General features: G+C 35.2%; 3 protein-coding genes across 5 annotated transcripts; 2 read left to right on the top strand and 1 right to left on the bottom strand.

The window, feature by feature from the left end:
* The first annotated feature begins 506 nt into the window (after positions 1-506).
* LOC105963995 (beta-amylase 2, chloroplastic-like) lies at positions 507-3,263 on the top strand. The gene is made up of 3 exons (XM_088815063.1): positions 507-629; positions 2,184-2,401; positions 3,206-3,263. The coding sequence occupies exons 1-3, from the start codon at positions 507-509 to the stop codon at positions 3,261-3,263; spliced, it is 399 nt and encodes a 132-aa protein (XP_088671189.1).
* Positions 3,264-4,024: 761 nt separating this feature from the next.
* Positions 4,025-6,902, bottom strand: LOC105963805 (hypothetical protein). Of its 2 annotated transcripts, XM_012988272.2 has the most exons (7): positions 6,761-6,902; positions 6,416-6,510; positions 5,463-6,173; positions 5,311-5,369; positions 4,757-4,885; positions 4,542-4,677; positions 4,025-4,432 (listed from the first exon to the last, which is right to left on the bottom strand). In XM_012988272.2, exons 3-7 carry the CDS (start codon positions 6,165-6,167, stop codon positions 4,226-4,228), a joined length of 1,236 nt encoding a protein of 411 aa, XP_012843726.2. In that variant the 5' UTR covers positions 6,168-6,173; positions 6,416-6,510; positions 6,761-6,902; the 3' UTR covers positions 4,025-4,225. The 2 variants fall into 2 exon arrangements, with proteins under 2 accessions (XP_012843726.2, XP_088670644.1); XM_088814518.1 differs by lacking the exon at positions 6,416-6,510 and having other exon boundaries at positions 6,761-6,867.
* A 1,737-nt stretch (positions 6,903-8,639) lies between these two features.
* LOC105963804 (zinc finger CCCH domain-containing protein 56) lies at positions 8,640-13,469 on the top strand. Of its 2 annotated transcripts, none has more exons than XM_088814509.1 (4): positions 8,640-8,877; positions 9,001-9,498; positions 10,036-12,050; positions 13,057-13,469. In XM_088814509.1, the coding sequence occupies exons 3-4, from the start codon at positions 11,282-11,284 to the stop codon at positions 13,245-13,247; spliced, it is 960 nt and encodes a 319-aa protein (XP_088670635.1). In that variant the 5' UTR covers positions 8,640-8,877; positions 9,001-9,498; positions 10,036-11,281; the 3' UTR covers positions 13,248-13,469. The 2 variants fall into 2 exon arrangements, with proteins under 2 accessions (XP_088670635.1, XP_088670638.1); XM_088814512.1 differs by having other exon boundaries at positions 8,653-8,880; positions 8,996-9,498.
* Positions 13,470-13,563: the final 94 nt, after the last annotated feature.

Below are 13,563 nucleotides of genomic sequence, written 5' to 3'. Positions count from 1 at the left end.
CGCAGCAGCTCCGTTTCGCCGCCAAAGGTTCCCGTATTCGTGATGCTCCCGGTGAGTTTGTTCACCATCATTCTCCAATCCCATTAATTAATCACATATATGTATGTACTATAATAAGTTATATATATATATTAATATATATTTATTTCTTTTTCGTTTCTGAAACAGCTTGGAACCATGAACCTTGATGGCAATGACGTGAGCCATCCGGAGGAGCTTATCAACAGCCTCCAGAAGCTGAAGGCGATTGGTGTAGAAGGTGTGATGGTCAATACCTGATGGGGTATAACCGAACCAGATACACCACAGGAACGGGATTGAAGATTCAAGTAAGTTAATTAATTCATCATTTCATTTTTTGTTTTTTACTTTCTTTTGAAGAATTCAAAATTCGTGATAATTAATATTTTACTTTTTTTTTTACTTCAATATATAGGCCGTATTATCATTCCACGAATGTGCGGTAATGTCGGTGACGACATCAACATTCCATTACCTAATGGGTAATGGATATCGGGAAAACAAATCCCGGTATATTCTTCACCGACAGATATGGGAGAAAGAATGCGGAATATCTCTCGTTCGGAGTAGACGAGGAGAAGGTTCTTCACAACAGGACACCAGTTCAGGTATATATATTTACACTATATTTGTTTTCTTACTAAATAAATTCTATATTCTTTCATGCTTTTACTTTTTATTTAACACTAGAAAGGTGTGATGTGCGTATATATAAACTATGTATTTATGTTACAATATCTATTTCTTCCTAGGTTATTTCAGTAATTACTATCATCTTCTTGAATATCATATGTGTAGTGATTTTTTTTTTCTTTTTAATTAGAACATTTTCGATCATGTGATTACTTTCATTTCGAGTTGTCTCATTTAATCTTGATTGTTTATTATTTCTTTTAGAACAAATGACAAATAAATATTAATGAAATTAAACATAAATGAAAAATTGAATGGAGACATGATCATTGTCGTGAACCCACGGTTCACGAGTGAGAATCAACCTGGGTTTACAATTCAAAAGTACAAGACCATTAACCAATATTAAGATTAAGAGTTTGATTATAATTTTTTTATATATAGTTAAGATTAAGAGTTTGATTATAATTTTTTTTATATATAGTACAAAGGACAAATGAATATTAATGAAAAATTAAACATAAATGAAAAATTAAATGGAGACTTGATTATTGTCGTGAACCAACGGTTCACGAGTCAGAATCGTCCGGGGTTCAAATTAAAAAATCCTAGACCATTAACCAACCCAAGTTAAGAGTTTGATTATGATTCTAAAATGCAATTTCACAAATCGAGTGTTCGTTCAACCAACGATTGCCGACAGATTTAAGCTTTCGTGATTACAATTTTTCAATGAATCAGATATTATTAATTATTGTATTTAACATGCATTAATGAACTATTTAATTATTATCTATTTTACTTAATTGACCTTTTAAGCTTTCGTGATTACAATTTTAATTATTTTACGGGGTATTTTTGTCCATACATAAAATGGAAAAAACCACCTAGCATTCACACTTATATATATAGTATAAATATATATTGAAGGCATACGAGCAGTTCATGTTGGGCGTTTAAAACTGAGTTTGCTGGTTTTCTACTTGATGGTACTATTTGCGAACTGCAAATAGGACTCGGCCCCTGTGGGGAACTTCGATTCCCGTCATATCCAGCTAGGAATGGTTGGGTATATCCAGGGGTAGGCGAATTCCATGTAAAACAAAAATAAGTATTTCTAATTTCATGTCATACGTTTCGTTTGTATTACGAGAATTTAATTTTCAAATTTATTATTTGCTTATAATTAAATTATGTTTTTTGCTTGTGCTATGATAAATACCTCATTAAGGGTACGGGTCCCAGTGATGCCGGGACCTACAATTCATTTCCGAATGACTGCCTTTTCTTCTGGGACAAAAAGGGGTACGACGGATACTATGCACGGTTTTTCTTAGACTGGTATTCTGGTACACTCACCATGCATATATGATATTGGCGAGCGCCAACTCCGTTTTTTATGCACACCATATATCGACGACAAAGGTAATCACTAAACTTACATCAACATGTTATTACTTTTATATTATTATTATATATACATACTATTACTACTTTTTAATGCAACTTTTTGTGGAATTAATGGGCAGGTTGCTGGTATTCATTGGTATTACAACCATGCAAGTCGCGCAGCGGAGCTCGCGGCGGGCTACTACAACATTTTTGGGCGGAGACGATACGCCCCTATTGTGGATGTGTTCAAGAAGAATCGAACGTTGTTAAATTTTACATGCGTCGAACTCGCGACAGTGGATAAAGATGGCGAAGCAGCCTCCGATCCGGAATCCCTTGTCTGGCAGGTAGCCAGGTAATATTATTTGTTAGTTATTTATATAAGAAGTGTTTATGTGTTTGTGAAAATTGAGTGATTGATTTATTTAAATGTAAATACAAATGTAGGTGTTAAACACCGGTTGAGAGGCCGGATTGAACGTAGCTCGAGAAAACGCGCTCCCCTGTTACGACTGGGATTCGTACAACAGGATAATTCAAAATGCTTAACGCTCCGGAATCATCAAACATCCGGATGGGCGGCAATTAAATACTTTTACATACGTTTTGATGGAAAAAGCCAATTTAGATGAATTTGCGATTTTTGTTATGAAAATGAAGGAGACTTGAAATTAATCATATTTTCATCTATGCATATGATTATTCCTTCATAATTTATATTATCTTTCAAGAATATAGAGTTAACTTAATAATAAAACAAATATAGTGTAAATATATATACCTGAATAAGTGTCCTGCCATGAAGAACCTGTTCCTCGTCCACTCCGAACGAAAGAAACTCGGCATTCTTTCATCCATCTTTGCGAAGAATATATCGGGATTCGTTTTTCCAATATTCATTACCCATCTAGGTAATGGAATGTTGATGTCGTCACCCACATTACCTTCACATTCATGAAAAACAACACGGCCTATATTAATTAAAAATAATAATTAAGTAAAAAAAATAGGTAAAAAATTAATTAGAACGAATTCCGAATTCTTTCAAAAGAAAGTAAAGAGTTTAAAAAATGATGATTAATTGTAAATATTGTTAACTCATTTGTATCTTCAATCCAATGTTTCTGATGATTGTAAACAACTTGTCATATTCTTGCAGGTTGTGCTCCCACGGTGTATTCGGTTCGGTGATACCACACCAGGTATCACATCATTGACATCAAGGGTCATGGTTCCAAGCTGCTTCAGAAGAAAAAAATATATTAGTTCCAAGCTATTTCAGAAGAGAAAAATATATTAATTAGTATGTAACTAACATGTATATACATACATGTGGGCATGTGGGTAATTAATGAAGGTGAAGACACTGACCGGAAGCATCACAAAAAACGGAACCTGTGGCGGCGAAACAAAGCTGTTGCGTTCATTATCAATTGAAGCACCAGAACATGTAACAACAGATTTCAAAAACAAAGAGAAATAAAATCAATTAAAAAACATAGATATATATATAGACAGGTCCGTAAAAGGGGAAGGGTAACAAAAAGGGAAGAGAGAGAGAGAGAGAAATTGTTATTGTTATTTAGTTTCTCTAAATCTTATTAATTGTTATTGTTGTTCACATGTTTTTATTCTTCTATTTTGCAGTTAATTTTCTCTATTTCTTCTCTGCTTCATTTATTTGATGATCGATTTTATATTATGAAAATTTTAATTTATATAGTTTTTTTTTGCAGTTTATTTTCTCTATTTCTTCTTTGTTTCATTTATTTGATGATCAATTTCATATTATGAAAATATAATTGATATAGGTTTTTTTTTTTCATAAATGAATTGTGTTATTAAATTTGTATACATACTGATATTGTTAACGGTATCACTAATAAATTTCATTATAATTATTATTATCATATATTAAACAAATCATTATTTTTATTTTGAAAAGTTATCAAGTGCATCGCACGTGGAAAAATGTTAGTTATTGCATAAAACAACGAACTACATCATCTTATTTTCACCGTGGTAAATGTCTAGTTACATTTCAATGCATACCAATCAAATAATGAATCATCATTTTCTCTAACACAATTTCTGCTACTCATAGGTTTATACAATATCTTCTTTCTAAACTCTACCCCATATTCTCCAAAAATTCCTTTTAATTTACGAAAAAAACCGTCTACACATTCGAATTTTCACCTTCCTCCGATTCCGATTCTTGGAAAGTTCCATACGAAGGTGGTGAATTTGCATGCGGAACATCCAATGCAACCGCCCTCTTTATAGCGGCCCTATGCTCTTGCATGTGTTCTTTCGCAATCGAGGCTTGCCTTTCCATTCTTTGCGCAACCGGAATTTTCATAATTGGCTCTTTTTCCAGCATACACTAGAAAGAAAAAAAAAATCGTAACGACACTTTAATATAGATAAACGGGCTCTTTTTAGTGTTTTTCTATAGCAATTATTTCGACCAATCACAAATGAGGAAAACTTACGGTAAGTGTTCTTTGAGATTCCTGTAGTATCCAAATAATAGCATGGTCCGATATTATGTTGCAAGATAGTACAATATGCTCGAATCTTCCATCCACGGGTACCGCTGTTCTTACAAGTGGTGTAATTTTTTTAAACCTACAAATACACTCAACTCGATTTTTGGGGTCGTCTTCCAAAAATAGTACAAAATTTGTAAAAAAAAATAAAATATTACCTGAAAGGTTTTCTGACGATTATGTGATAGAGTCGACCAGGTGCGTACAACCGCCTCGGATCTTGAAGCATCTTTTCTTCGAGTGTGCAAGTATCTTTTAAGCACATTATGCACATCAAGCAAGGGAAACTATCAAAGAATGTGTACTAGTGTTAGTATCAAGTCGATTGCAATTTTTTGTGTAACGAGTGATTAATTTATCATGCCACATCATATCAAAAGCAAAATCTCGTATATATATTTACATATATGATCATATACTCTTAAGCCTCGTTTGGTTGCCAAAATCGGATTGGCCAACAATTTTTATCAATCGTTGCTAACTTTACCAACCAAACGAGGCCTTACACAAATGAAACGAGGCTTCATAGAATTACAAATGTGAGGCTGTTAATCGATTAAGAAGTTATTACTTGTTCGAGCAAGTGAATCACAAGTATACTGATAATTAATGCCACTATAGTAGTCAGTAATAATCGTCACTGAAAACGAAAAAGCGAAAAAAATAAATTAAATAAATACTAAATAGGTGGCAAGACCTGCAATCTTTTTACCATAAAAGTGATTTGAAGGCGTGTTCGAGTGCTACTGTCGTCCGTGGTAAGAAATCATCCTATTCAACACCAAAAAAAAAAACCCGAGTTAATCCGTAGTTCAAGCTACTAAATCAAGAGACGGAATCACCGGAAGGTACAACAATCAATACCTGCAGTACAACCGAGTTAATCACGTCCGCATACCTAACCGCCAAGTTCAACGATATACACCTCGCAGGAGCAATAGCAAAACACCTAATCCTCTTCCTCTCGATCCCTCCCAATTTCTCCCTGTTATTGACCGCCAACAAAGTCAACAGAGTCACAACCCCCGCACCAAGCGAATGCCCCGCAAAAGTCAAACTATACCCACTAAACTTCTCGACGAGCCCCCTCAAAACCCCGCACTCTTCTTCCAAAACATACTGAGCCGCCTTCAAAAGCCCGTTATGCACATAACCACCGTCGTAAGTCGTCTGCCCTAACTTATTATCGAGCAACATCAGAATATCACTCTCTTTCCCCATATCGAGGCCCCTTATCGCCAAAACTATATCCGAATTCTCGTGGTCGAGATATATCATGTAAGGGGACACTTTCCCCTGCGTGTCGGTGTATTCCTTTTTGAGTAGGACCCAATCGGGGTTCATTCCGTAGCCTTCGGGCGGGGCCCACATGGGGTTCCGGAGGTCGTCCTCGTAAACGGAGAGGATGTAGCGGCAGAGGCGGGGGATCGGTTCGAACTCTTCGGGGGTGGCTGCCCCCCAATTCTCGCTCTCTTGCCCCGCGGTGTAGAGGAATTTCTTCCACACCCAACGGACGCACGCTAGGCAGGACACACATTCGACTAGTGGAATGCAGCAGGCAACAGACATTGATGCCTGTAAGAAGTTAATTTTGTACTAATCAAGAAACAACATGGATTTTATTTTTAATCTAATCTTGAATTTTCCATTTTTTTTTTTCAAGAAATCAAGATGGGTGGTAAATATATAACTCAAATTCAATAAAACCCAAAAGGGTATTTTTTTTTAATCTAATCTAATCTACCATTTTCTTGAAATATTTTTTTTTTTCAAGAAATTAAGACAGGTGAAATTGGAAAATAAAGTTAGTTGATTACCAGGCAGCCAGCAGCATAAGCATCAGAACAATCGATTGATTAGCATCAAATTCAGCCTTTTTAATTGGGGAAAAGAAAACCCAAATCAAAAGTAGCTGCAACAAAATCAAAAGATCAAATTCCAAAGAAAGTGAATTTAGATATAATCAATTAGTAACTAGAAACCCAGGAAGCATGATTCTTTGCTCGAAAATGGGAAACAAGATCCGAGAAAGTAAGTTCAGTAAAAGTGTGTGAAAAGTAGTGAACACACACACACACACAAAAAAAATAAAAAAAAAATTAAATTAAATAAATAAAGTCGAAATGAGAAATCGTGCAAAGGCGTATTGTAAAAAAATCTACCTGCAACTATGGGGAATTGCTAAGTCAAACTCAAAGGCATAGTTGAGATGAAGCTCCAGAATGTACTGCCATTTTATTCCTTTTAGATTCCCTCGTTTTTCTTGCTTGCTTCATTTTATCAAATGAGTAAATCGTGTTTTGTAAACGCGCTTTTTCGCTGCAAGTTCTAATCTCCGATTGGGTTTATTTAAATTAAAAAATTATATTTAACTAGTTCCAATTTTTATTTTTTTTAATGGGAATTGATCAAAAATAGTCTTATATTGATTAAGAAAATTACTTAATAATATTTTTTTTTAATCTAAATATAATACTCACTAATGATAGAAGATAAAATTAGTATAAACAAATCTACCTTAAAACTTTATATAGCAGACATAATAAAATATAATATGACAACATAAACATGGCTAAAAGAACATTAAAAGACAAACTATATATATAATGCAAAAGATCACTTGCGCAGCCAGTATAGGGTCGGGGCCATGGCCCCCAACATTTCTTGAATCCCTATTATTTTATATATTTAATATAGAAAGAAATATAAAAAATTCGTGTATGATAAAATTTACGGTCCCTAGAATTTTTTTAATGCATGCGACCTCAGACTTAAAATCTAGGTTCTGCTGGTGCGAAATATGGTTTTTTTTTAATATAAAATGACGTCACAAATAATTGTTACAATATTTTAATCATTGTAAAGATGTAGGAATTACGATTAGTGTGGACTTAGTATACACCATATGACCTAAGTGGTGGGAGCAGTTAAGAGTGGGTGGTCGGTCATATTTATATGAAAAATTAAAATTAAAATTAAAATTATTAAATTGTCACTTCATTACATTATCAATTATCCAAGTATGGTCAAATATGGCCCTTTACTTTATTTATGTTATTTTTGGCCCTATGTATGTCGCATTGTTTAAGGCCCCACCCAATTGTCTTTTAACGCAATGATTGTGATGTCGAGAAGTTTTGACATAGGCGGCTCGGCATTTGTCGGGTCGGATAATTATCTGCCGGTTACCTATCTAACGCGATTAATTAATTCTGTTGAATATTGAAAAATCATTATCGATCCAATTATTGTGATTTATGGTTTGAGTAATAGTTGAGCTGGCTTCGTGGTGATATATAATTAGTCAGTTGGTTGATTCGGTTGTCGAAATTATCCGATCAACTGACTTTTGAATAAACTGAAAATCACCGACCGACCCATATATATAGGTTAATTAAAGTTATCGATCCAGCTATATGGATTGGTTAATTATTGATTATCGGTCAAGAAAAGTGGGCCGAAAGAGAGTCGGTTCCGATAAAACCGACCTGTACCCAACCCTACACAGACATATACATGTAAAGTTGTAAATTACGTAAATTTGCGTATGTTATAAATTTAACAATTGCTAGAATTTAGCACAACAAGCCTAATATTGATTTTATAAAGACTACACCAAAATCAAATACTTCGAATATCATTTATATTATTGTAAGTTTACATATAATCATTATTAACATGTACATATACGTGCATAGTGAATATTATAGTGAATTTTGAAATTTTGCAATTTTATTTTTGATTCTCCTATGGTATAAGTAAATAAGTAATAATATTATTACTTATTTGTATGGGTACAAATAAGTAATAGTATTGATATAGTTAATGTAATTTAAAAAAATAGAAATTTCTGAATTAATTATATATATTAAAAAAAAAATTCTGAAAAAAGTATTTGCTAGCCCCATTTTATTCGTATTGAGAGTATTGGGCCATAAAGCTTAGAAAAGTACTAAGCCCATTTGCTTGGAAAAGGGCCCGGCCCGGGCCGGATCACATATATATATCAACAAAATGAGCTAACTATAAGTAATACGAGTAGAGAGAGAAGAGAGAGCGAGAACTGAAGAAAGGAGAAAAGAACAGAGACGTAGAGCTGTGGAGCTAGCTACCGACGGCGACAATGAGGTATTCTCCGACGGGACGCTCCATTAGTGACGCCGTAGTGCGCAATTATGCAATTTTCGTAACGGCGTCACTCCGTCGCGCATTTTTTTCGGATTAACCGCCATCGCCATGGTAAGTCCCTGCCTCAGCCTTTAAAATGGCGTTCGTGGCCGCCGTCCGCTTCCGCCGCCGCCGCCGCGCCAGCCGCCAACGTCACTTCCCACCGCATTTTTCCTCCAATTGCAGACTTTTCGATCACATCCGCATTTTTATACTTCTGAATTATGTAGGTTAGAAGTATGGAGTCGGTTGAAGCGGAAGTTTCTTCCGGTGGAACTGAATTCGATCAGGCAAAATTGGTAAGCGAAACTACTTTTGATTATGGCGGTGATTTTAGATTTTCGTTAGTTGACGATGATATTCTGCCGTGATCATATTGTGTGTTAGCCCTTACAGAATGATAGGCCGATTGTGTTTTTTAGGTTTTGTTGTTGGAGATTAGATATTGCCCTATCCTTACCTAGGAGCTTGTCATTTTGAAATTGAACTAGAAATAAATTATGTTGCCCTTTTGTCAGTTGGCATAGTGTTGATTGTCCCTCTCGTTTCGTGTTTCTTTTTTGAAGGAATACGTGTTCTACGTCTCGCGGAACTTTAGGTGTTAGGCTAATGATTTGGCAGAAAGAAGCTGGTACCTCTCTGTGGACATTGGAAATAAGTATGGTGTGTGGAACAGACTTAGCAATGTTAAAGTGCTGGTTATATGATTGGTGTTGAGATTCTTCGTTACCAAGTAAGTACATTGCTGTTACAATTTTTGAAGAAAATATAATGCGACTTTCTATTTACTTGAAGAATTGGAGCATCTGGGGGAATTATTGGGACTGCATCTTTCTCTGTTCAGAAGTTATTTCTGGTATTCAATATATTCTTCTTCTTTAAAACTCAGTATATTAGAAGTTTAGAACATCACATGGTCCCGAAAATGTATAATCACCTCACAAGTAGGTAGCTAAAGCATGTGACGAGTAATGAAGAATGGTGTTTTCCCTAACGAGAAAATTAAGTTCATAGTATGTGTTCAATTTTAAGGGTTGAAGTTGGTGATAGGTAAAGTCTTGGCTCAGGTTGTCTAATTGTGGTTAAGAGAAGTAGTCTTCATTTAATGTTGATATGGGAGCCATGCTGCTTTCAGTTCGGGCTTAGTTGTTACGGGAATGATTTTCTTTTTCTGATAGTTTCGAAGTCTGCTCAAATCATATTCCAATTTTCCTTTCATCCTTTTTGATTTAGTTCAACTTGGCACTTGCCCCCCTCTAGGTTTGTACAGATATAAGTACAAGGCAATAAGTAGATCCCGCACGTACACAGCTCGTGAAGAACCTTGTAATTAGTTTAGCTAACTGAACGCGTAAGAGTTGCACTGAGGTTCTCACTGGAACAAGCTGATGTGTTAAAATGAGGTAATATGCATTATCAGCTTTACGAATTCAGGAAATTTTTGAAGAGATTTCAGAAGAAAGATAAAGTATTGTCCCTTTATAATGCACACAGTTCTTCTTTGTACTACTCGTTTCAGCCAACTCCATTGGTACATTTTGAATATGATTACTTAACCTTCATGGGCCCGTAAATTTGAAACTAACAGTTAAGGTAAGTTGGTTAGTGTGAAGCAAATTCTGTGACTTTTTTGTATTATCATCTATTATACTTCATGGTAATGGAATTATTTTTTTTGGTGTCAAATAGTTATCTTTTGCATATACTCAATGCGTGTTTAGAGGGACTGAAGAGTGCATGGTTTTTCCACGATGCCACATTTATTAGCGCAATAAATACTCTTTTTACAACGACGGACTATGATTGTGCCTTTTTTTTTCTTTTTCCATTTTAAGTTTCTTCATAATGGGATCAAAAAAAAATAAGAGAAGAGAATAATTTAATAAAGGCAATTTAGTTTCCCTAAGTGAAATGTGTATAATGAGTTAGCCATATGGAGGAAGGGCACGGAGAGCAATTATGTGAGTTGGTAAGGGCAATATCGTCTTCTTGTTTCAATTTCGCATTCCTTAAACCCTCCTCCCCGCTCTCCCTCTCTCTATAAATATCCTAAGTTTCTTGCCATTGATAGAGGGATTAGGTTTTCCTGTTTAGCTTTGATTCCATTAATGATTCGCGGCTGCCTGAGAAAGATGGAAAATCAAGCCCCCCTGGATCCTTAACCAGAGCACGAGCCGGTGTAAGACATCTTACCAATCTCTTTATTAAGTCTAAACAATCAACCCTGCATTATTTTATGAATCACGACTGGCTGCTTGGCTCTGTTGCACTAGGTATGAAATCTAAGACATAGATTGCTCATTGAATTGCTTTCTTTTCCTGTCTGTTGAGAAGGAAAAGTTGCCGACCCAACCAATTTATTGCCAATTATACTTTGATGAGTGAGTTTGAGGTTTGAGTTTTTCTGATCTCTTCCTTGGCAAGAAAACCGTTACGAAAATTCTTTAAATCTAGGGTAAATTTGTATTTTTAATCGACTTAAACTGTAAATTAATTGGAATTGGTGAGGTTGTGTTATGATGGATTGTAATCAAGGAAGTGGTTTTGCTGATGGAAATGTGGTTCAGTTTGAATCTGGAAACCTAGAAAATGATGTCAATGAAAACCCCTGTCTCGGATCCATTGATCGAGTAGTCTCAGCCATTGAGGATGGTATTCAGAACAGAGAAACCTCTGTCGACATTAATCCAATGTCAAATCAGGAGGGAACCCTATCCCAGTTTGAAGTGGGAAGTGAGCCGCAGAATAAAAGGCCTAGAAGTTCCCTCATGGTGGATTTAATGGCTTCTGATCGCTCAAAGGTTATAAAGATGCTCTACAAGACAAAACTCTGCAAATTCCGAAATGGCAATTGTTTAGCCAAGAACTGTAATTACGCACACAGTTCTGAGGAACTTAGGGAACCACCTAAATGGCAGGAAATTTTTGCTGAACCACCAAAGGAGGAAGATCTCGAATTATCAGAGACGAGGGAGGTGTTCCCGATACCAGTTGTGGAGTTAAGTGGCGAGACACAGGGAATTTCTATGAGGCAGTATTGCCAAAATTACTATACTGAAGATGGTTGTTTGTATGGTGAAAATTGTAATTTCATTCACGAAGAGCATGATCGAGAATCTGTGGCGATATGTTTGCTTCCTGGCAATGATTGTGTATCTGAGGAGGGCAATGTGAGTAAACCAATTGTGAGGTTTGCTAATTGGAGAACAAGGCTTTGCACGAAGTGGGAGCGGACAGGGTGCTGTACCTTCGGCAGCGAGTGCCATTTTGCTCATGGAACTGCAGGTATAATTTATATAGCATTTTCAATAAAAAAGAATGAAATTATATCTGAGTCTGTTTTTGAACTTGTCTGAGTTGCATTTATTAGCGTTGCATGATGTTTTTTCCGGACTTGTTTTTAGTTCTAGTTAATGCAGCTTCAGTTCTGTTTTGTGGTTTGGACAGCATTTATTGTTCGATATTTTGTTCGCCTAATGTGCCAGTGACTCATGCTATAAGCTAGATATATCTGTCAGTTGTCTAAGGAAATGTTACCTTTATCTGCTCTAGCTTCGTAAACTTACCATGGAGTATTCAATATAATAGTTGGCTTTTCTGTATACCGTTGTCATTTTCCTTATTTACATGTAAAGCTAATACCACCTTCAAACATAACCTTCCAGCATAACTGCACTTTGTTCACAATATGACTAATAACTTAGCATCACCATCTCATTCTATTTAGATTTTATTGTTAAAAGTTCTAATTAAAGGGGATGGATAAAAATATATCGTGATCTCTTAAGATCAACATTAAGTTTTAATTAAAGTTGTATATTGCATGTTCGTGTTGATTGGTTGTAGAAATCGGTCTTTGTGAAACTAGAAAGGGACAACCCGGAAAAAACATTTACTCAGAGTCAGCCGAAGAATAACTTTCTTGGATTCTGTTTCTAGGTGCACTTTTTCCTTATGCGTATGCTTCTCGAATTGTTTACACAAGTTGTTTGTTGGACTGGTTCTTTGTCTTTCAATGACCAAATACCGTATTAAATTGTTTTGTATCTATACTTTTCCCTTTGAGTGATCTTTATCAGGATCAATACATCAATATATCGAAGTTATTCCATCTGAAAACTTCGCCTCATAATCATCGAAACCGAACCCCACCTCGCAAAACAAAAGACTTATATTTCTTGAAAAGAAAATTTCCGACTAAATTTTTAAAAATTAAATTTTATATTATCTTACTTCTTATGTCTGATTGATGTGTGAGTTACATTATTGAATTGGAAATCTTTGTGAACAGAGCTTCAACGCTATGGTGGAGGACCAGTGTACGGAGCAGTTAATGATTCCCCTGTACTTGCTGCCAAGGCTTCTGCAAGAAGAAGGGTGCCGAACTTGATTCACAAGACTGGAGAGATACCTTCTCGGAAATGGAGCGGTCCCGAAAAAATTAGCAAGATATATGGAGATTGGATTGATGATCTTCAGTAGTCGGCTTTCCAATTAAAATCGACAGTTTTTTTTTTTTTTTTTTTTTTTTTTTTAATAATTATTATTATTGCTAGACATCAATGAATTTCCTTTAAATTTATTGAGAGATTGGATTGATGGTCTTCAGTCAGTGGCCTTTTGCAAACAAATGACTGTTTGTTTTATTTTTTAAGACTTGAAAGATTTTCCTTTAAATTTATGTTAACATTTTGACTTGTGTTATAGTTCTATGTTGTATTAGGATGTTTTTTTTTTTGTTATTATTATTATTATTAATGACGTCATTTTGTTAGTCACTCTCAGTGTAGCACGAGCA

The sequence above is a fragment of the Erythranthe guttata genome, chromosome 2, assembly GCF_056151865.1.
Source record: "Erythranthe guttata isolate IM_541 chromosome 2, IM_541, whole genome shotgun sequence".
In the NCBI taxonomy this organism is placed as follows: Eukaryota; Viridiplantae; Streptophyta; class Magnoliopsida; order Lamiales; family Phrymaceae; genus Erythranthe; species Erythranthe guttata.
The sequence above is the reverse complement of the archived record's forward strand: the minus strand, read 5'-3'. Positions and strand labels throughout refer to the sequence as shown.